The following is a 24272-nucleotide window of genomic DNA, read 5'->3' as shown; positions in this document are numbered from 1 at the left end:
TTGTGCTGTTCTTCATGTTTTTTTTATTTGTTCCTAAAGCGTTTTTGTGCATGTGCCTGTGTCAGGCTGCATCCTGCTGCCATCAAGGAGTGTCATTGCTATGGGGTGGGGGTGCCTGGTCTAGTCTAGGTGGATGCTACATGTCTAAGTTACATCCACACGAATGAATGCCAGGTCCAAAAGTTTCCCAGCAGAACACTGAATTGTCACAAGATGGTCAATGTTATTAACTTCTTCTGTCAGTGGTTTTAATGTTGTGGCTGATTGGTGTACATATCTCTTATTCTATTTCTATTGAGGAACAATAAAAGTTATCTTAAATGAGATGTCAGTGATCTCTATTTAGATAAAACTATAAGATTAACAGACAAAAACAAATCAAACATTAGAAAGACTTGTTTCTAAAATCCCAGCTAATGCCGTGCACGTAGCCGTTAAAGAATTCATGTTTGCACCATTTTAAGAGAATATAAATACACAAGTCTCGGTTAAGGCGGGTGCACAGTAAGAATACATAAAACTGAGACATTTCATTTCATATTCAACACTGAGGATTATGGGGTGCGAAGAAGAACAGAGGCTGCTGGATGTTTCTCCTCAGATCTCTCAGATCTATGCTGAAATTCGTGCTCGCGTAGAAAAACACGGAGAGCCCGAGACCGACCCCGGCGAGAAAAAGAGGAGTCAGAGAAGTTGAGACGTAACGAGAAAAAAGAAACAACATGAACAGCAAGCAAAATGGCAAAATGAATGTTAAAGGACGTAATAACTACTTGAGACCTTTAGGTTAATAACGTTCATGGAAGAATCTGCTGCAATGTCGAGAAATGTGGTTTTAAAAAGTACACAAGGCCACACACACACACACAGAGCTAAAGTACATGATCTTTAAGGATCACGCGCTTTTCGACTCTTCCACAGTTTTAGAAGCTGCAGTAAAACTTTTATAATGGCTGCCAGCGCGAGCGACTGCCTCGCCATCTGTCCGGACAATGAAGATGACGTTGTGTGAGCAAAGCTAATGAAAACAATGATGTGTTAAGGTTGCAGCGACGCGCCGTAATATGTTGACTGATTACCTGGGATCTCTTCCGCAGCGCTGGTCATATCTTTTCCCTGTAGCACTGAAGAGGCAACAAAAAACAGCAGCAAAGACAGCCCCTCCTCCCCTCTCCACACCCCAACATATGAGAGCCTCGTATCTGCAGTTATTGTGGCGAAACACCTACTTCATCTTTGCTGCGATGCAGACTTTGCCTCGATTCTTTCTGCGAAGACGTAGGTTTTATATCTGTATATACCAACTCACCCCAGTCATTACTTCGTGTCCTAGTGGTGCAACTCCTTTGTCTTTACCCATTATATTCATGAATGTTTATTTTCTCATTATGCATATTCAGTGTCTGTACCACTTCAACCCTCAACTAACACTAGTTGTTTTTTTCAACTTTTAAAGGGGAACTACCGTTTTTTACAACCTGGACCTTATTTCTGGCATAAAATACGATTGTTTACTCACCCATATAACTTTTGTTTAATTTGTAGTCCTTCGGGAGATATTTAGATCTGCGTATATCCATATAGTGGGAGTGAATGGGGCACCGAAACACAGCCTCTAAATAACGCATTATCTGCCGTGAAACTCGTTCATTTCACCAATATTTTGTTACGATACACTAGTGCTATTCCTCGTTGAGTCCGGAGTTACCTGTTATCATCATCCAGGGTCTGTAAATTGACCTACAGACCCTGGATGATGTCTTCTGACCTGTAATTTACTACTGCTAGTTTTTTGCAACATGGCTGAATATTTTTCCGATTCGGAGGTTGTGGACGAACCATAGCAGTAGCAAATTACAGGTAAACAAGCTGACCGTCACGGGGGCGCACGTCGCTTGGAGATGACATCATCCAGGTGAGGTTTCGCGGCAGATAATGTGTTATTTAGAGGCTGCCTTTCGGTGCCCCAGTCACTCCCACTATATGGATGTACACAGATCTAAATATCTCCCGAAGGACTACAGCTTAAACAAAAGTTATATGGGTGAGTAAACGATCGTATTTTACGCCAGAAATAAGGTCCAGATTGAAAAAAAACAGTAGCTCCCCTTTAACATATTTACTTACATATAGTTTCTCTTCTCTACATACATACACAGATGAGGCATAACATTATGACCACCTTCCTAATTGTGTCTATAAAGTTGTGACTCATCAGAGATTGGACATGGGCCTTCTGAGGGTGTCCTGTAGAGTCTGTTGTTAGTGTGGGGCCTTTGGGTCCTATGGGGTGAGGGGAGGGGCCTCTTTGGATCATCCCGCAGACACTTGAATGAATTTTGAGGCCAGGTCTACACCTTGTGCTGTTTTTCATGTTTTTTTTTTTTAGTTGTTCCTAAAGCGTTTTTGTTGCTGCACCCTGCTGGGGATGGCTGCTGCTATGAGGTGGGGGTGCCTGGTCTGGTCTAGGTGGGTGGTACCTGTCTAAATATTTTTGTAACTTAACATATTTACTCACATATAGTTTCTCTTCTCTTACTTTATTCTATTTTGTTCCCTTAATTTCCCATCATGTCTGTTTTACATTGCACAGAAGAGCTTTGATGACCACATCAGGACACATTAGCAGCAACAGTTGCATTAAATCACACATTTCTACAAAAGCCAACCTTTTACTCTGCTTCATCTTTCTTTATTCGGTGAGGTCAGATTAGCATGCTACCGGGATTCGGTAATTATGATTTTGCCACTTTTTTGGCTAATGCGGGGATTGATTTGGTCTGCACTGAATGGCATTAGATTGGGGTCCTTCAGTCACACTCATCAGCGATATGTTTTGCAGACTGAGCAAAAAAAAAAAAATCAATCAGTCTGACATTGTGGCGCCGTGAATGACTTACCTGGCAGACCAGAGGCTGCTATTTCCCATGCAAATGGAGTTTGATTAAGGTCATTTTGCAGAATTCTCATTATTCCTCTCTTTTTTTTTTTTGTAACTCATTAGTTTTCTCCAAAATTCAAATGAAAGCTTGTTTTTTTCGCCTTGGAAGGTGCATTAGCACGCCCACCACTTGTAGCATCCTCTCCAATTGTTTGGTTATTTGCTGATGAAGTGCGAGAGGAAAATAATCTAAACAAGTTGCTGCGATGTTGCAGAAACAATAAAAAAAAGTAAGAACTGATTTATAATCCTTACGTCTCTTTCACTTATAATCCAAGCCGTCAAGTCTCCAATTTGCTACTTACCTGTTGTGCATATAGCCAAATAGTCTCATTACATTTATTTTGACAAAATAAAGCACTATGGGATTAAAAAATACATTTAACAAGACCATAATGGCAAAACTTAATCTCTTTATTAGAATTTCTACAATGAGCTATTTTCTTAGTGTTAAGAATCTTATTACTGTAGTTGTAGTATGTCTGAATTAGCCAGTTCTAACATTTTCTTATCTTTTCTTACTTTCACCTGCAGCAAAAGTTCTGCAGTTCCTTTCCAGTTCACTTCCCTCTGCACCTAGAAGAACAACAGGAATGGGAATAATCTCCCCTCATGAGCCAGAAAAGCCTCAACACCAACCAGAATCTATGAAAGATGATCAAACGGAGACACATGAAAGAAAGCGGTTTAAGAATTTAAGAGTTTCCAGGTCTGTCCAATAACCGATTGTGCAGGATGCCTGCGCTACCCAGCGCCAGGTCACCATCTCCCCCTACTGGAGGAAACGGCTTTTTTCACTTGAGCACACGATCAAACAATGTGCATTAAGCCGTGTCAAATTAATATATGGTCTCTGTACCCTAGATTAGTTTATAGATTGCAATTTGCAGCAGCCGCGTTGCAGTGTGAAAAGGTTGCTGCGGAAGAGTACGTTTTGGACTTAATAAATAGAATTAATAAAACAAATGACTCAAAGTATCTGCCTGCTTTAATGCAAACTGCTATTAATCAGACATGCCAGCCGCTGGGCTTATTTGAATTCCTGTAACCCTTCAAGCACTGGCAGAAGAGGCTCTCGTGGGGAAAGCAGGTGGGAGAAGTGCTGCGGGGGCCTCCAGCCCTGCTGTGTCACGAAATGGTCGACTGGAATCGAGTTTAGGAGTGGACCAGTTTAGAATGATTAATGTGTTCCTGGGAATATGAAGTCAGGCTCAAATTTGGCTAAAAGTACGGGTGTCTTGTGGATAGGTCTTGTACTAAATGAATGTTTTATTTCAGCCTTCCTTTGCAGTGCAGTCAATTAAATAATTAAAGTAAAGAATATCAAAAAGTCAATTCATAAAGGTCTTTATTGGTGCTTTATTCATTTATAAATTGGTGGAGCAAAGAGGACGCATTGTAAGACTTTAAGGTTTACAATTGAACACAATGAACCAATTTAAAGATGTAATTTAATTTAGACTTGTTTTAAAAAATAACAAATACAACAGTAATAATCCTAGACGAGACACATACGCCACTGCACACATGCCTCATTATATACCGCGTATTTATTTTATTTTATTTCTCCAGCTGTCACTTCCGCATCAAAACTTCAGAGGTACAAAGATGTACATGCGCCTCGTGGACGCGCAGCCTTCCTATATAAGGTCGCCGTCTCAGATCTCTGCAGGGGAAGGGGGAAGGAGACGTCCCACCAGCCGCCATCACACCCACACGCCCTGCAGCGAGCCGATTACATTCAGCTGTAGCCTCTAGCCCCCTTTCCATCTATGCTTCACATCTCGACGAGAAAAAAATAGAAAAAAAGCCCCAAACTACAATGAGCTGGCATCCTCAGAGGTTACAGGGTGATGCAGCCTGATGGAAAAAGTCAATAATGACCCTCGGGAGCAGCAGGCGACAGGCCCTGGCTGTGATGTAGACTCAGACTTTTGATCATAGCAGGCAAGTGCCATGACTAAGTTAAACTGCTAAGAAACTGCTGCCTTCCTTAAAACTTTCCCCTCAAAAGTTTAGTCATTTTTAAAACGTTTTTTTTCCCCCTTCCGCTAAACTGTGAAAGTAGAAATTACAAAACAACGTATATAAAAAAAACAGAAATAGAAATAGTCAAGTCACATCACTTAATGGATAGACGTACGTGTTTGCTGGTAATGCAAATATAAAGTATGCATATGAATCAGTATTGCATGGTCATCAGTGCAGCAAGTGAAGATTAAACACGGCTGACCAGCAGAGGACAGCCTCATCCCATATGTATACACCGATCAGCCACAACATTATAACCACTGACAGGAGAAATGAATAACATCGACAATCGTGTGACAGTTCAATATTCCGCTGGGAGACTTTTGGACCTGGCATTCATTGGTGTGGATGTTACTTAGACATGTAGCACCCACCTAGACCAGACCAGGCACCCCCACCCCATAGCAATGACGCTCCTTGATGGCAGCAGCCACCCCCAGCAGGATTCACACACACAAAAACGCTTTAGGAACAACTCAAAGAAACATGAAGAACAGCACAAGGTGTTGACCTGGCCTCCAAATTCACTAGATCCCAAACTGATCAAGTATCTGTGGGAGGCCCTTCCCCTCAAAGCCCCCCCCCCCCCCCCCCCCAACTAACAACATCCTATGGCCAGACACCACAGGACACCCTCAGAAGGCCCTGATCATGACATAGTACCCGCCACGTCAGTGTTTAATTCATATTTTTCCTGATTCTCTATATTTTGTTGTACGTGCTAAGGACGGACATTGTAGTTTGGTAACATTATGTAATTCTCGTTAAAGCGGTACGGTCAAGGGTTGGAGACACTCGACTGAATCAGAAAACCACACTAACACTCACACATAAACACACTGTTTTGGCACAGTTCCTGTGTTGGTCTTTTCCTCTTCCCTTGTGTTGCAGCAGGTGATTGAACACCTGGCTTCACTTGCCTCGTCGTGGGACAGAGCCTAACGGCAGAGAAGGGGCATCCGCTCGCCAGTCCGGGCAGTGGAAGGGGGCCGACCGCGTTGCTGAGCTCAGTAGATAATCCCGCTGTTATGGGTTTTGTTAGTCAGATGTGATGCTGGCTTTTGCTGGATTGTAGTTTAGTTCGTCCTTATCGCAGTAAAGAAATCACACTGCTTGTCTTTTCATTCAGTTTCTCTGCTTTCCTGGTTCATTTAAATTTTATCATTTGGAAGTTGCTGAGGCGTGACTGTAAGATTCAGTAGCTCATTGCAGAATGATTAAAACCACGGCCCCTTTAAATACGTGTGTAGGAAGTTAATGCACTTTTTCTTTTAGTATTATTTATATGTACATGCTGATAAAATGCCTGTTTTACACAGGCAATGATGCATAACATTAGCACCGTGTGCAGCATGTGTGTAATACTTCAGGCTGCAGATCGATACGGTACCTTCGAAGAATATTCCCTCATTTATAGGCCAATAAATAACATGTCATTTAATTTTTTAAACACTAGACTTACTGGAAAAGATACAACTCTAAAAGCAGTCTTGAAATAAAATAGAGTCTTATCCAAAGGGTACAACGCAGTCTTATTATATGACTGGAGGGAAGGATCTACATCAACAACACATGTGACAAAGAGAAAGTCCTTTGCTGGGTCTCGTCCTTTACTGAATTCTGCCTGGTTTACATTTGCCCGAGGCGTTCAGGGTTTGGTCCAGCTCCACGCCGAAGAGCCTCCTCTCTCCACAAATTGAATCCCCTCAGGCGGCATAACAACAGTGTGAATATATGACAAGCGGAGAAAGACACAGTTGAGCAAGCAGATGCGCGAAAACTGCGTGGCAAAGCAGGTGAGAAGAGAACTTCACAGAGAAGACGCAAGGTCGTGCACGACACGGAAACTGGACGATTCTAGTGAATTTGGAGGCCAGGTCAACACCTTGTGATGTTCTTCATGTTTTTTTGAGTTGTTCCTAAAGTGTTTTTGTGGCTGCATCCTGCTGGGGATGGCTGCTGCCATCAAGGAGTGTCATTGCTATGGGGTGGGGGTGCCTGGTCTGGTCTAGGTGGGTGGTACATGTTTAAGTAACATCCACATGAATGAATACCAGGTCTAAAAGTTTCCCAGCAGAACACTGAATTGTCACAAAATAGTCAATGTTATGTACTTCTCCTGTCAGTGGTTTTAATGTTGTGGCTGATCGGTGTATAGTAGTAGAATTATTTCACCTTCAAATCGTATTCTACACTCTACTACAGGCCAGCATCCGCCCCCCTGTGAATTCAGTTTAGCTGCAAATTGAACTTCAGACCTGCTATGCAATCTGATTACGGTTCCAGGTGGGTTTGCACTAACACGTTTTTGTCGTATTCAACCTCTCTTTCCTGGATCGCTGGGGCTGCCAGTTAGGATCTAAATATTCATACAACTCACAAGAAGAAAAAGCTGAATGCTCTGACCATGCGTTCAACATGAAGAGATCTAGTCATGCCTGATTTCAGTGGGATGATAACTGGTCATTTTGCTGCTTGTGTGAGACATTGTCTACTGAGCACACTGTCAATTTACCCATTGAATAGGTCACCTTAGGCACTGAAACAGTGGCTCCATGTGAGAGATCTGGCAGGAGCTGCCTCTGATTTAGTCCATTAAACCATCTGAACCATCTGCCAGAGCAGGTTCAGATGACTGGTTGTAGTTGTTCATAGACAAAATGCCAAAAACACACCAGTGTGAGTAGCCTGTCTTTACTTTACGGCTGATAGAGGGGACTAAAGATATTTCATTAGTGATCCTAAGCTGGGATCTAGGCTGCCGTTTTCTAACCTCTTCTTCCATTCAGCACTAGAGAAAAAATGGTAAAGACATAGAGCATGGAAATAAAACTAGCACAGGATGCAACGAGAAAAATATGAAGATAGTGTAAAAGAAGCAAAACCATAAACTAGAAGCTTTCAAAATATTTGGGTGCTTGAAAGTTCTTAAAAATACAGAGAAAGGCCGTAAGGACCAGGGTTTATTGGGTTTTACATTAGGGATAGGACTGTCAGTTTGACGGAGGTATGATGTGTTATAATTTGATTAAATTTAGAAGGTGGATTGCAAGACTAAAAACTTAGACTTGGATACACTTTATTGATCCACAACATAAATTGCTTGGTCACAGTAGCTTAGTTGCACTTAAAAAACACTCTTAAGAACCACAAGTAAAAGAAAGACTAAATAAAATATAATAGAAGTAAAATAAAATGAAAATAGTATAAGCAAAAAAGCAAATAGAGATGGAAGAATATATAGGAATGATAGTAAGGTGCAATAGCATGCATTAACGTGAATAACATGGAGTTATCTGTTGCAGAAAGGTGAGTTGTTGTTCAGCTGGACTGAATGAAGTCCTGTAGCTGGATCAGTCTGTTGGAGAATGAACTCTGCTTCCCCTCTAAAGACATACTATAATAACTAAAGTCAACGCAAGGTAAAGGAGAAAGAAAGGAGGAAGAAACTAAACTAGCAGAAACATTCAAAATCTAAAAGGGCACATAATGAACACATGGCACAAGGAAAGCTAAACAACAAACTGACAGCTGAGCTGAAACAGGTGAGACCAGGCTTTATTTAAAGCTGATTGGCTGATGAGACACAGGTGAAATTAATCAGGGTGGAGCATACAATCACAATGGGAGGAGGGGGAAAAAAAAGTCAGGAAGCAAATAAAACAGTAAATAATAGCAGTAAACCCCTGCAGAAAACTTGACACCGTTGCCATTACACTTTACAATCTTTAAAACGCACCTCATGAACGGCACACTCAAACTTAAAAGACTGAACACACTCAAACTGTACCTCTAACTCCCACACTGATATGTATAGTACAGTTTGACCCCATAGTTCTCGACTATGCGTGGGGTATTTTGGTGCTCGGTTCACCCCTGGCGAGCTCAGGTTCTGCTGACCCAACTAAGCTCTGCAGCTTAAGGCCAGTGCTCCAGCCATAACTCTCTCGCTGACATTTGTCGGGCCGCCTCAGTAGAATAGCACTTTAAGTTTCAAGTACTTTTATTACTTTTCAACAATGGACTCCAAATGCAGCTGCGGTTCGTTCGTGCACATTTTACTCGGGCTGCTTCCTTACGTCTGTGTCCATCCTGCTATCTCCGGCAGCGGTTCACTTTATCCGCAGGAGATTTTTAGAAGTTTCGTGTCATCTTGCGTTTTATTATGGCGGGTATTCCTTGTAGATCTTTTCTGCTCTTCGGCGGCACAAGCCTCTGGCGGCTATCCAAGCCAAGCCGGAGGAGTCTGCCAAGGGCTTTCTCGAAAGATACTTTTGGCAAAAAAGGAAAAACAGATAGAGGTGAAAACAGGAAGGAGCAGCAGAAAAGAAACGCAAGGGTGGCAAGAGTGAGACCATGTGTGAGGTTTTGGAAGTGTTTCCAGTGGTTCTGTATCCCAGCAGTATATCTCAGATGAAGAGAGAGAGAGAGAGAGAGAGAGAGAGAGAGAGAGAGAGAGAGAGAGAAAGAGAGAGAGTGTCAGTGTATGTGTGGGTGAGAGAGAGAGAGTGAGGGAGGAAAGGAGGCTGGGATGAATAAGGGGTCAGTCCTGGGATTGTCCTCGAAAGGAGAGGAGCTATTTTTGTGTGTGTGTGTGTGATAGCAATGAGTGCATGTGTTGTGTTTGCTTATACTGATGGTTAAGATATTTTTTTTTCACCCTTATAAAAGAGAGAGAGGATATATCCACAATAAGCCGCCACCATGAGCCGAACCACCTTCTTTGAGGTAAGTGAGAGCACAGTACCGTGACTTGACTAACTGAGACCTCCCGCTTCCTCTTGGGCCTCACTCCAACGAGGAGCTCCCTTTGAGTAATGAGAGGTAGAAAGTTTATGAAGTTTTCCACGGCAGATAAAACGCAAAGCTGAGGCCGTTCACAGCCTCCCGGGGCCTGATGAGCGCTAATGAAGAAGCAGACAAGCAAACTGCTGTAAGTGCAGCCGGCTTATGAACTCAAGCTAATTACAACATGCTCTGGGACGCGTGCCATCCTGTCAGTAGCTGTTTCCGGGAAAAAAGGCTGGAAGCCAAATTGGCAAATATTTAAACGGTCCATGAGAAAGATGTTCGCTTGTAAAGCCTGATCTCATGAGAAACTACAATTATGTCCGTTGTTACTTTTATTTCTTACAAAGGAGTGTGTGAAACTGTGAAAGAGAAAGAGCACGCTGGTTGTTTTCACCAGGTTTCCAGTCTTTATGCTAAGCTAACTCCTTTAGCCCTCCCTTAACCCCAATCCTTTAACTTAGCCTCGACCTTTAACCTTAAAACTACACATTTTTAAGGATTTGCAAGCAACGTTGAGACTTTGCAACGGATGTAAACCAGTCAGAACGTGTTTAGGTGCTTTAAGATCCACAGTAGGAAACTTGCAGCTCAAGGCAAACTTCATAAAACTTTCCACAGCCAACCACCTCCTGCATTTCACTTAGCTCCCGCACCTAAATCTTAGCCGAATTGTGGAATTAAGAGAAAAGTGATTACTGGCAGCATGAAAACAGCCACCCGGGTGTTTAGCTGATTACTTTCCTTGATCGAAAAGAGAAATCCTCTCCGCTCTGAATTAGTGTGAAAGCGAAAAGGACAATAGTATATGCTGAGCAGCTATATTCAGCTAATAAGCTTCAATAGTTCTCTTCTCTGCGTCTGAAGTAATGATCCTGTAGTGCAAGATCAGCCGTTACATTCATCAGCTTTCACATTAAGAAGAGCTATCACGGTTAACTTCTCCGGCTGATATAAATTACTTAAATTATTAAAGCAATACATGCTGATTTTTACTTTATTTATTTCCTCAAATACTCTTCATCCAAAGATGAGTGTTCACTTTAATTCCTCTTGCGTCCACAGAGGACTCACAAGCACGTACATGTTCTGCGTGACCTGTGCTGTCAGCAGAGCCCTGAATCCCCACGAGAGGACAGGGGTGTCTGATAATCAGATTTACAAGGGCACCACAGCTCAGGAGAGTGCACGCTGTTTTACGACGCACCGCTCTACATAATGACACCCCCGGTGCTCTCGGCAAACGCGCACATACATCAAGATGCGCCGCGGGTACGCAGTTGGGAAGGTTAGCAGATGGAAAGCAAGACAAACCCACATCTCCCACAATGCCCTTTACCGCGACTGCTCTGCGCTCAGATGCTGCACAGCCTGAACACGCTCAGCTATGAAACACTTGAAGTAGAACATCGAGAGGAATCGCAGAGCAAACCTGGCCGTGCTGCCAGATTGTGCAGATGAACTATAAAACGTATGTTTTTGCTACTATGCAAACACCAGATGGTGTATACATGTAGAGCTCTCCCTCATTGCCGTTCTCTCTTTCTCAACTGTGCACTCAGCAGATCTTCGGGTATCCATTAGTGGGTTATTACACTGTCCAGTAAAGGAACCAATTTAGCTAGGACAGCTCTGCTGAGCTGCACAGTACGGAGTGCTTTCAGGGCAAATTGTGGGCCCACCCACCTTGCATATGCTGTACATCACCAGTGACATGGTCTAATTAAAAAAAAAAAAAAAAAAAAAAGTGTGCAAGAAAGCAACACAATTCCTTTTTTTTTTCTAACTGACTCAAGCTTCATTAACTTCATTATTTAGATTTAGTGTACTTAAGAAGAAGAGCTGCACACATGTGAGGCTGTGATAAATATGAGTGGTCAAGAAGAAGATGTAAATATAGTGGGGCCTATAGGAAGCAGAAAAACCTGATGCACTGTATGTTTACATCCTAATAGTGTCACTGTCAGAGATCAAGGAAGATGTCTTTACCAAACACTGATTGCATGAAACATTAAAGCTGAGAATAAATCATAAATTTAAAGACTTACCTTATTCTTCCCCTCAGGTGGAGGTTCTCGATGCCAAGACAAGGAAGCAGCTTTGTTTTTTAGATAAGGTATGACACGACGGCATGATTTGCGGGCTTTAGTTTGTAGGTTTAAAGAAATAAATCACTAAAATAAGAGCAGGACTACTTTTTGGTATTGATGGACATTTGAATATTTATGAATATTTGGCAGCCCAGCATGAGTTCATGATGACTGTAAGCTTTAAAGGCCCAGACACACCAAACCACCATCAAAGAACAAGCAGCAAAAAAGGCATGTGACTGGTGTGAACCAACAACTTCTACTAGTACATCCAACGGCCAACTAACACACACACAGCATCTTTTGCGTCTGGGAGGAAATAACTCTCCTTACCAGCGTAGTATTTGCATTTAGAGGAACTAGAACTGCTGACACACAAACTCTCGTACTGAGCTGGTGTCTCTTCAATCGTTTTTCATTCTAGACATCCATCTCACTTTGAAAATATTTGAATATTTACATATTCAAATCAGATAAAGATGACAGATCTGGAGTGTGTGCCCCTGGACTTTGTTGTATTCCACCACCTCAATTTCTCTTCTTGTGCTCTGGTTGCCAGTAGGAGTGATCCAACTGGCTCTGCTCTCGATTAATTTGCTCAATCGGCCACAAAGCCATTGATGGGAGTTTGACTAATGGTGGGGGACACACTGCAAAAACTAGTCTGCCTGGTGTGTCAAGGCCCTTTACATGAGATATCACATTAAGGTTATACTGTACTTTACGATGGTATTTCTTTCAGGTGGAGCCTCATTCATCGATAGGAGACATAAAGAGCCTCTTTCACAGATCATGTGAGTGTATTTCATGCTTTAAAAGAGTTCTCTATTATACTCTGATTCTCTTGAAGACTTCGCTCATTATTAAATTGCCAATTTGAGTTGATTTTATAGTGTTACGTTCATTTTTATAGCTTTCATTACAGATGATGATTAACTGGAGGCACAGACTTACAGTATATGGTTCTAATAGATAATAAGAATATTAGTATTAACAATGATCAGTACACTTATTCTGCTACTGAGTCTGTAACCTCACAGTATCTCATCTCCTCCAGAAAGTCTAAACCAAGGTCTTTTTAATCATCTTCTTATTTATTACACTTGATCTACTTAGATCCTCACTGGTATCCAGCAAGACAGGCCCTGAAGCTTGATCCCAGTAAGTATCCTTGTTGTGTGTGTGACTGACTAAAATCCAGAAATACTGTGTGGACATGTAAGTGTAGACAGTATTCTTACAGGCACAGTCCCAATCTCCACAGGGTCTAATCAGTCAGCCTTTACAGACTTATAACTGATGTTGCATAGTAAGTTATTATTATGTGAGAGACTACAACGGCTCACAACGATAGGAACAGGGATAGGATGGCACTTTATGATATAATTGTGTCATATTGGCAACCTGAAATCATAATCATAGCAATGCGGGTTTGGGAAATGTTATTTTACGGTTCTTACTTTCTTCATGGCCAAGACACTTCAGGGTCTGATCTGTTTTGAGCATCTTGTCACGTTTTGTCAAAACACAATCCTTAAGTAAAAGTCTAAAGAAACCGTTAACGAGCAAACTGGCTTCTAACATCGCATGTGCTCGCGTTTCTCTGGTATCGTGTGGTTTTATGTACAGCTGTTCCATGCTACCCCTAGTAAACAGTGCTATGAACTGTGGGTAATTCCCTCAGGCAACGTCTGCAGAAGCACGGGCTGGCAGAGGCTGTGCATAGAGGGCTCGAGATGTCTGCAGGAGAGCCCTCGTGCACTTGACAGTTTGACAGTGAGGCGGCCCGAAGCCCTTCACCTCAAAGTCTTTGAGTGCATGACTGTGGACTTGAACAACGTAGTGTTAACCGTGCAGACCTTAATGTTTCGTACAAAAAGAAAAAGTGAGGTATTCAATTGTGGAGTGAGTGCTCACTTGCTGCCATTTAGAGGACAGTTTATGTTCTACCTTTTAGATGCAAATATGCACATTTTGCATCACGATCTTTATTAGAAGGGTAATCTGGAGAACATAGAGGCATGAAGCAGTTTAAAGTTGCTTATAATACAAATGGGCATCCACAGCTTTTATTGGCTACTCTTGTAAAAGCTGTCATCTGGCACTTACATATTTTGATTAGACGTGTTCCAGCTCGGTAAATCAGTGCAACAGTCAATGCAGGTTTTTGCAACACGTCATCAATATCAGGCTTCCATAAACACATTACAAGCCCGAGCATTTGGACATATTTTTATTCTTCGTTCGTTGTGCTTATGAACATCCAGTCCAGATTATCCAGCTTTAATCTGAGTGGGTTTACATCAGTAAAGCAAGAAGAGTGTGTTAGCGGTGTAACCCTTTTAACACATAGTGCAGATAGTGTACGACAGTGTGGAAAACAACCTGATGGGCCAAGTGGAACAAGGCTTATTGTGATGTTCCCGCAATGGCTTGGACATGCATTGATACCAGTTGCACCCCGGCTGTTATTGATTATAAAGCAACGGGTATGCAGGTGTGCATGGGTGAGGCATGCAGGTATAAGAATTCTTTGTGCCCAGATTCAGCTAAAAGCATAAAACACATTGGACAGCATGTCACATAGTGTCAAAGCAACCAAAGAGCTCCTTAAAAATTAAGATCCACGACTGGCCTTATCCGAGTTAGACAAGAGAGAGCAGAGAGCGTGCAGGATCTGAAGTGTAGGTAGGAGAACTTTGGACAAAATACTAAGGAAGGCCTCAGGAACTAAATGTTAAAAGGGTTATAGCTCCCACACATTTCTTTCTGCACCGATGTCAAATTAAAGTTGAGACCTGGCCTTTTAAAGTAGGATCCATTATTTTATTTTGACGTGAATATGCCAAAAGAACAAGTGCAAGTGTCCAAATACCTGCGATCTACTCCTGTACTGTCTCTGATGTCAGGTATCAAATCTTGCAAAGTCCATCCCAGTTTATTAAATACTATTGATGCAGTGGCACTTTCCCTCTAGAGGTGAATGACAGCCTTTAAAAACAACCCCACGTTATATTCACCTAAAAACGTACGCTATTTATTGTGCGTCATTATTTCATTCATTTCGTCCTGAATTAAAACTGAACAAGACAGCCGACCCTGATTCATTACACTGATGTGCTTTGGTTCTGAATGAGATCTACCTTGTAAAAAAAAAAGAAAAGAAAAAATGAAGTAGTAGAAATTTGGATAAAAGCTATTTGGGTCAGTTCCCCCAAGGGAAATTCTAAAAATGTCATCCAATTAGTCCAGCGTATTATCCGTGGCTGTGCCCTCACGAGCTTCTAGGTAGATGGAGCGTGTGCTGAAAACCTGAAACACCACTCAGACCTCCACACTCGCTGCCTTTTATATGTTTATAAGCTCAGTATTTTTGTCAGCGTGGCCGTAGTAGTGACTTTAGCTGAATTTGCGTCCATAAACATCTTTTTATTTCCTATTTTCAGATGGAAAATCGCTAAGAGACGATGAAATCTTACAGCATCTTCCTGTCGGGACCACTGCTACGATGTATTTTAAAGATCTTGGTCCACAGTTAAGTTGGACTATGGTAATCTATCAGTTATACATTCAAAAAATTGAAAAAGAAATCCGTGTTAATCTGTGAAAACCTTATTTTCGACCATGCTGCACAATTTTTCCATAGATAAAAGTGTTTTTTTTTTTTTTTTTAAGTCCGTCTTCTGTTTTCAGGTGTTTCTTGCAGAGTACATCGGGCCCCTCCTCACCTACCTCCTCTTCTATTTCCGGGTGCCATACATTTATTCACACAGATATGCCTTTACCGCAAGTCCTCACACGGTTGTCACGTAAGTGGAAAAATAAAACAGCCCGAGTAAAGACTGGGCTATGAACACGTCAAGCTTATGACAGGCTCCGAAGTCGTAAAGCATCTCGTGCTGAGTGTGCTCACGGAGCACGAGATTGATTTATTGTCTAGATAAATCCTTTTTTTTTTTTGTTAGCGCAAGGCCTCACCACACAAGGAATTACTTATATCTACTTAGTTGTCAGTCCTAAGCTGCTGTGAGGATTTAATTACTTGAGATTCTGATCTCTAATTATTCCAACATTGTGAGTTTATTGATGCAGTTGCAAAGACATTTTTGAAACCTAGAATTATTGGTGTTTAACTAATGTCATCTGTGGTGTACGCTTTGTGATCTTTATTTTGCAAGCTACTATGACTCAATATACCTTCTTTATTTCACTATGCTAAATTTGATTTTAGTTTGTTCTATTCAGTCGCATTTAATCTTTTCTCATCTCGCTGCTAAAATGGCGTGGAGAAAATATCTGGCGCACAACAACAACACGACTGCTCGGTTGCATGCGGTTGTATCTCTGACCTTGTCCGTCCCCTGTCTGTCTGACAGCCTGGCGTGCGTCTGTCACACCTTCCACTACGTGAAGCGGTTGGTAGAGACTATCTTCGTGCATCGTTTCTCGCACGGGACCATGCCTCTCAGGACGATAGTCAAGGTGAGGAAGGGCCTCGGATGATGAGCTCACGTCTTTCACAGCGCGTGGCCTCTTTTTCGGCCCCCCGCCCCCGCCACATGCCAGCTGTTTTTACCGTCTATTTATAGGGACAAGTGTATATCTGCAGTGTCTATTCCTAAATGAGCCGCTAATGCACTAAGCACCAAGGATGATGCAGTAAAGTAACACAATGCTAAACTGTTTTTAGCCTAAGTACAAAGACATTCCATGCAATACAGACTATTTTCAGACATTTCCATGCTGTATATGGTTTTATCTATATTTAAAAAAAGTTCACTTAATATTTTCCCATACATCCTATTTCTCTGTTGTTTGTTTCTTCCTGCAGAATTGTGCCTATTACTGGGGTTTCTCAGCTTGGCTGGCCTACTACATTAACCACCCCCTTTATACACCTCCATGTAAGTCGGCCCACGTATATACAATGCATGCACGTTATGTTTTTTTATATATATATTTCTTGCAGCATATTAATTCCAAACTTTATCTTCACAGCATATGGAGAACTACAAATAAACTATGCACTAGTCATATTTGTGGTACGTATACTTACATATATTCACACGCGGACAAATGTAAATTCGGTCTCCTGATTCGTTGATTTCTGCTCTAGATGTGTGAACTGGGCAATTTCTCCATTCACTTGACTCTAAGTAATCTCAGAGGAGACGGTGAGTTGCCGAGCTTCGCTTATTTAACTTACGCTGTTTAAGAATGCACATGTAGATTCTGTCCAAGTCATAAATTTAGATTCTTTGTGATGAAACTATACACTCTACAATCATGGACGCTAAATAAAATGACCCAGTAAGAAATATGTCTTAACATGCCACCAACACATCAGTCAGAACGGGACTTTTTAGCACTATAGTGGTCAAATCTGTTGCAAATATAACAGAAGGAGAAGATGTTTTTGAGAACAGCAGGTTCTAGGTTCTAGGTTTGAACCCACCAAAACGATCTGATCTTTGCATGTTCTCCCTGTGTCTGCGTGGGTTTTCTCCAGCTTCCTCCCACCGTCCAAAGACATGCTTGTTAGGTTCATTGGTGATTTTAAACTGGCCACAGGTGTGAGCGTGGTTGTCCCTCTGTGTTAGCCCTGTGACAGACTGGAGACTTGTCCAGGGTGTACCCCGCCTCTCGTCCAATGACAGCTGGCATAGGCTCCATCGCCCCCCGCGACCCTCCAGAGGACAAGCGTTTGCATAAAATGAATGAATGAGTGAATTTTCCTATTGAATGGATAATCAAAATTCCTTCTGATCATGCCGCTCTGTTCTGATTGATGCGGTAAAACATGCCATATTTATTCTGTCTGGGCTATTATTCTGATTATTAGGAAAAATTATAATGATTTAGTGCCTTCGGTACATTTTCATAATTCAGAGAAATGCTTCTTAAATAAAATTTATCTTTTCTTTCTTTTTCTAAAACTATTTGTCAGGATCCAAAGCTCGAAGGTTTCCTACGCCCACCAAGAACCCCTTTACGTGGCTATTCTTCTTTGTATCCTGTCCAAATTACACATACGAGGTAACATCCATAGCTGTTTATCACTGTTGTTAATATCACATATCGCTTGCGTACTTACCTCCCTGTCTGCCTGCACACTTCGACACTTACTATAGGTTGGAGCTTGGCTGAGCTTTGCCATTATGACCCAGTGTCTGCCAGGTACGTATTGTGCAACCTAGCCACAGTGACACCACTTCTAAATCAAGTTAGCATGTATAGAAAGATGCAAGACTGCGCGGGAGATGTGACATCCTTCATTGTTTTAACTTAAATGTCCTGACTGTCCTTTATTTTATCTTCCAGTGGCATTATACACTTTACTGGGATTCATTCAGATGACCATCTGGGCTAAAGGGAAGCACAGAGCCTACAGCAGAGAGTTCAAGGACTATCCCAGTCTCAGAGTGGCCATTATCCCACTGATTCTCTAATAGTGGTTGAAGCATGAACTAATGGGGATGCTGCTGCTGCTGCTGCTGAATCCAGCACTATGCAATGTAGTTTTTTTTTACTAATGAATGAGCTAAAATAAGTAAGTATGGGAGCAATAATGTCGCAATAAATTTGAACCTTTAAAGTTCCTATAATCAACTTTTTTCGAACAAGTAGTGTGCAAGTCACACATGTTCCCCATTCTGCCATGACTATATAGGCCTTGTTGGAGCCTTTGTTCTAAACAGGCTGTTTCAGTGTTTGCAGCTTTAAACGCAAATGATGCAAATGCAGTCGTGATTTGAAAATCTGAACCAGCCAGCTGCCCCTCGCTGCCTCATTAGGGGCCGCAAACTTGAAAGGCTCGTCCAAATTTCCATCAGTCGAGAAAAGAGACAAACAAGGGGATTGTCTTTTCTCCCAACTTTGAGGATGGGGATAAGTATGTTTAGAACATAATATATATATATATATAAAAAAAAGATTTGCATAATATATTAGAATGTCCCCTTAAAGGGGAACTACTGTTTTTTACAACCTGGACCTTATTTCCGGCATAAAATACGATTGTTCACTCACCCATATAACTTTTGTGTAATTTGTAGTCAGTCGGAAGATATTTAGATCCGCGTAAATCCATATAGTGGGAGTGACTGGGGCACCGGAACACAGCCTCTAAATAACGCATTATCTGCTATCTATTTTGAATAATCTTTGACCTACAGACCCCGAATGATGATAACAGCTAACTCCGGACTCAACGGGGAATAGCGTACAAAATATTGGTGAATTGAACAAGTTTCGCTGCAGATAATGCATTATTTAGAGGCTGCGTTTCGGTGCCCCATTCACTCCCACTATATGGATATATGCTGATCTAAATATCTCCCGAACGACTGCAAATAACACAAAAATTGTATAGGTGAGTAAATAATAGTATTTTATGCCAGAAATAAGGTCCAGGTTGTAAAAAACAGTAGTTCCCCTTTAAAATAGCTGGGAATAGTTTAATTCCCAGCAGTGTTGACATTGTCTAGTTATAAGTAGGGGTTTAATTTCCTCAGTTTTTTTGGCTTTGTGATACAGTTTGGAAATTCATCTCATACATACACATCTCATTTGTGTTTTTTATTGTGTTCACATTTTCTGTAATGGGATCCTTCAGAACTTGACTAAAGGCTGAAAGATAAGGTACTTCAGGAACCCATATTCAAACCAGTGAGTTGTGCTTATTTTTTACTATTATCTTTTTTTTTTTTCCAGTGATGCAAGTTTTCAGGTCAAGCGAGAGAAATCGTCCCTGTGATAAAGTGCCTGCATAGAAGCAACTAACAAATTTAAAATGTCATTGCATCCATTTAAGAGCGCAGCATCATCACCTTTAATTTAAGCTCCAGCGAGGAACGCTGACACCGCAGACGTTTAATCATGCCAATGTTAAGATTTTCTACTGTACAGATTGTTTTCCTCAGACAAATGGAAACAGTTTTGAAATACAACTTCTAGTATGGTCCTCTAGCCCGTGTTTTTTAATCTCAGGTATTATCAATTTGTTAAAAACTGGTGTGAATGTAAAGTAATAAAGGTGCACAGCTTAAAGAAAATGAATCTTTATTTGACATGATAGTATACATGACATGATTTTTCGGAGTTTGTGTCATCTTCCTGTAATGACGCCAGGTGTTGGCGCCTTGAAGATGGATTACCAAAGTTGTGAGAAATGCGATAAAGCAGAAAAAAAAGATTGAACAAGACTTTCATGGTGTAGAAATGTCACATGGTACAGAAATGAATTAACAGAAGCAGAATGATTACGCAGCAGTCATGAGCTGTATTGCACTAGTATATCGTCAAATGTCTTGGTAAGAACTGCGATGCTCCAATTGCTGCCGCATCGATAAAGTGCTAAGACTATTCCTCTCGGTGCTTACTTCACATTTCTAAAGAAGGCAATAAAAGATCTTGCTTGGCATCTGAAGCAAAAACAAGAAAAAAAATATATAAAGGACCTATGCTTTCTTCTATAACCCGACAGTAAACTTGTTCATCAGTAGAAGTCACGGCCCTTGTCAGGACCTTAAATCTCCTGATTCACTTAGTTTGCAAGGCCTACAAGGTGAGCAGAACGTGGAACATATAGCAGGCACATAAATGCTCCACACTTTCCAAAATCCAAAGCCCACTAACCAGGTTTACCAGCTAAACGGATCAACTGCCGTATGCTAAAGGCTCCGTCAAATGTGGATTGAAACTTCTTTTACCAAAGGTTGGAGAACACAACCAGTCCATCCCCTGTGGTTTTCAGTATCCCAGAACTGATGCCCCTGTCAGGGGTCTCTATCAGGCTAGTGGTTTTTGCTTATTCGGTTTAGGCCTCTGACGTGACGTGCACATCCTTAGGCCTTCATCTAACATCTCTTCCGGTTGAGCTCAGCGCCAACAGCTCAACTCCCTAAAGACTTTGTGGGTGCGGATTCAATATATCGTTGTGCTCCTGCAGCTTTCGGATGCAAAACAATGCTTTCGTCCTCTTTTAACTGCTGCTTGGCAAAATTCACAAACACCTGCAGGGACATAGAAAGAACAAAGTGAAGTCACAGAAGGCCAAGAAGGGCTGAATTAGGAATGTAAGGAATTTAAAATGTGAAAATGCAAATCCTCGTTGAGTTCCCGTTTCATACGTCATTGTTTCGTCGTGCCTTTCTGTTCACGTACCTGGTCCAGAGTGGTCTGTGACACGGAGTAGTCCTCTATGTTGAGCTTGTCTTTGTTAGCCAGCACCATTTGAAAGATCCTCGCCAGGGAGGAGGAGGAAATCTTGTACTGGAGAGTGTTGTAGTGTTTCTCTCTTTGGATGCAACCGGGGAAGGTGCTCTCCATGAATGCCTCCGCTGGGTTCAGGTCCGGGGCGCAACCGGGCTTAGCTGCCCTGATCTTCATGGTCACTACATAGCCGTCGCCAAATCTAAGTCAGCAATTGAATGAAATGGTTACGGGGTTTGGATTTTGCACTGTTGCAAGACATTTTGTTGTATTTTATAATGTGTTAAAACAACCTACTTGTATTTGAGATGCTGAATGGTTCCCAAACACTTGAACGACCCATTGACCATGATGGCTAGGCGTGTACACAGAGCCTCACATTCTTCCATACTGTGAAGACAAAATCAGTCAGTTTCTGCACAGACACATGTAATGCATGTACTGTTCGTATACAGATTACCTGTGGGAGGTAAGGACCACAGCTCGTCCGTCCTGAATAACACTCATGATGGAGTTCCAGAGAAACCGTCTGGAGAGAGGGTCCATACCAGTAGTGGGCTCATCCTAAAGTACAATACAACATATATGTATGAAACATGAGTATTTTGTCTATTACTACCCCTAATTCATCTAAAAACTACGAATCAACTGGGCATTGACTTGAGCATTGGGCTCACCAGTAGCACCAGAGCAGGACAGCCCATCATGGCAATGGCAGTGGACAGTTTCCTCCTGTTACCTCCACTGTAGGTCCCGGCACTTTGACCTGCATACTCTGAGAGACCCAGCTTCTGGATGGCCCACTCTGCAACCTACATTTTAGGAGGATAGAGTAAGTGCCTTGTCTTACAGTGCAGTCACTTTTGCTGCTTATGACTTGCAGACCACACCATTCTCAATAAATTACTTCTTGGTTATAAGTGGCATCTCACCCTGCTGATTTCACACTCGGGGACTCCACGGAGGCGGGCGTAGAGGTGCAGATGCTCTCTGCCTGTCAGCAGCTCATCTATGGCATCAAACTGCGGACAGTATCCCATGTTCTGATGGACATCCAGGATGTTGGTCAAAACGCTGTGTGTGAAATGCAACAATTCAACATGATGGACAGTCCTAAAAGTTGGCTAATATACAGAACGTCTAGTGGGACCGTGTCTTTCCCCTGAAGCAACATGAATTTACACCTCAATATTGATATCAACCTTCAAATCCCATATTGGTTTAACTTTATATTACAGACCTATGACCAGCAACTGAGGCCTCTCCAGAGGTGACATCTATGTCTCCAGTCAACATCTTAAACGTTGTGGTCTTCCCTGCTCCATTTACCCCCAGGAGACCGAAGCACTGCAAATCGTGAGAAAGAAAAAGAATAAAGTAAAATAAAGTAATCAGACAGGGTGTAAAAAAAACGGTGGAACTAAACCTGTACGGACCTCTCCAGGTGATACTCCAACACAGATTCGGTCCACAGCAGGGATAATTGTTCCTGTGTATGTCTGGCAAGGCAGCAGGGGAACAAAATAAAAGTTGAAACAGCTGGTTTAAAATCTTTTTCCAACATTTGTTTCATTGTTTTTTTTTTTTTTCATTGCTGACCTTGGACAGGTCTCTTATGCGTAATATGTCATTTGTTTTTCCATTTTGGTAGATTCGCTCTCTTTCCTGAGCCACGTCTACGTCTTCGTCTGAAATATGACGCTTTGGGCAATCAGGTCTCCTGCCAGTGAAAACATTAATAAAATGTTAGACAGTTTCCTGCACAAGTTGTTTTTGTAGTTATGTTATCAATTTGACATGTGATTCTTTCTCTGTTGCACTTGCCAGTGATCCTGAAAGAAGCGATACTGGAAGAGAATGTTTATGATGAAATAGACAAATCCCTCAACAGCCATGCAGAACAGGTTCTTCCCAATAAAGTCCCAGTTATAGGGGTCTGGACTGTAGTCCTCACCTGAGGAAATACAGAAACATATTCTTACGAGTCAGTTTTTCACATTTGGTGTTTATCATGACAGCGTTTCTTTCATACTTTCTACAGTATAATTAATGTTTAATACATCAGTCAGATACATACACCGATTAGCCACAACATTATGACCACTGACAGGAGAAGTAAATAACATTGAACATCTTGTGACAATACAATGTTCTGCTGGGAAACTAGCATTCGTCTGGATGCCACCTAGACTGGACCAGGCACCCCCACCCCATAGCAATGGCACTCCTTGATCCCCAGCAGGATGCAGCCTGATACAGGCACCAACACAAAAACGGTTTAGGAACAACTAAAAAAAAAACATGAAAAACAGCACAGGGTGTTGACCTGGCCTCCAAATTCACTAGATCCCAAACTGATCAAGCATCTGTAGGATGATCCACCGAGGCCTTTCCCCTCAACTCATTGGATCCATGTCCATTCTCTGATGAGTCACGACTGTTTTAGAGGCACAAGGGAGACCTACACCATATTAGGAAGGTAGTCATAATGTTTTGCCTGATCGGTGTATAATTAATATTTCATATTTTGCTCTTTCAACCCGTTGAATTTACACTCACACCTCAATACTGAATAACTTGTTAGAGAAGATTGTGTGAGTAAAGAGTTCGTTGAGTGTGTTGCAACACTGCAGTCTGCTCAACCTTGACGGTAAATGTATGGCATCAGATTTCTGACGCAGGTAATGCGTCAAGTGTTGAGATGACTGCTGACAGTTGGACGTTTCTGTTCCGACAAGTATGTGCCTGCCGGCCTGTGAGTCATTTTTGTAGTTACCAAAGCGAGCGTAGATGTCGGTCAGGGCTTGGTTCATGGCCATGTCTATGAGACCTCTGCCCAGGCAGTAATGTGGGAAGATGAGCAGCATTGTCTTTAACAGCTGGTTCAACTTGTACAGAGCCTAGACGAAGAGCAAACCAACAGAAATAAATAGTGTGAGATAGAAGACGGATGACAGACAGGATCTAGACGAACAAGTCAGAGGGTCTTACTGTGGTGCTCTCAAAAAGGTCCAGAATGAAGGTGATGGCGCTGCTGTTGATGCCAATGAAGAGATTGATAGAGGATAGAGAGACGTAGGCTGTGCTGGGGACGCTGAATATGTAGGACATGGGGTACATCATGGGTGTCACAGACCAGCTAAGACAGCAAGAGAGACAGAGATACCTTTATTAAGTAGTGTCGACAGGGAGACGTTGAAAGAACTGTG

At 41.9% G+C, this 24272-nt stretch overlaps 2 protein-coding genes across 2 annotated transcripts in view; one reads left to right on the top strand and one right to left on the bottom strand.

Annotated features, from left to right (window-relative positions):
- The first annotated feature begins 9407 nt into the window (after positions 1–9407).
- tecrl2a (trans-2,3-enoyl-CoA reductase-like 2a) lies at positions 9408–19154 on the top strand. Its single transcript, XM_084565672.1, has 13 exons — positions 9408–9700; positions 11826–11876; positions 12593–12644; positions 12967–13011; positions 15297–15400; positions 15544–15659; positions 16227–16332; positions 16682–16754; positions 16849–16892; positions 16967–17024; positions 17798–17886; positions 17982–18027; positions 18172–19154. The coding sequence occupies exons 1-13, from the start codon at positions 9677–9679 to the stop codon at positions 18297–18299; spliced, it is 936 nt and encodes a 311-aa protein (XP_084421798.1). The 5' UTR covers positions 9408–9676; the 3' UTR covers positions 18300–19154.
- A 507-nt stretch (positions 19155–19661) lies between these two features.
- The window catches only part of abca4a (ATP-binding cassette, sub-family A (ABC1), member 4a), a 33107-nt gene continuing 28496 nt past the window's right edge, over positions 19662–24272 (bottom strand). The window contains exons 39-50 of the mRNA XM_084566035.1: positions 24055–24202; positions 23840–23963; positions 22888–23017; positions 22663–22783; positions 22500–22562; positions 22304–22410; positions 21996–22137; positions 21741–21875; positions 21524–21627; positions 21361–21453; positions 21016–21265; positions 19662–20864 (exon numbers count right to left, since the gene is read on the bottom strand). Of these exons, the coding sequence (XP_084422161.1) occupies positions 20745–20864; positions 21016–21265; positions 21361–21453; positions 21524–21627; positions 21741–21875; positions 21996–22137; positions 22304–22410; positions 22500–22562; positions 22663–22783; positions 22888–23017; positions 23840–23963; positions 24055–24202 (1537 nt within the window). The 3' untranslated portion in view covers positions 19662–20744. The remainder of the gene's footprint in view (positions 20865–21015; positions 21266–21360; positions 21454–21523; positions 21628–21740; positions 21876–21995; positions 22138–22303; positions 22411–22499; positions 22563–22662; positions 22784–22887; positions 23018–23839; positions 23964–24054; positions 24203–24272) is intronic.

The sequence above is a fragment of the Chelon labrosus genome (assembly GCF_963514085.1).
Source record: "Chelon labrosus genome assembly, chromosome: 18".
Lineage (NCBI taxonomy): Eukaryota > Metazoa > Chordata > Actinopteri > Mugiliformes > Mugilidae > Chelon > Chelon labrosus.
The sequence above is the reverse complement of the archived record's forward strand: the minus strand, read 5'-3'. Positions and strand labels throughout refer to the sequence as shown.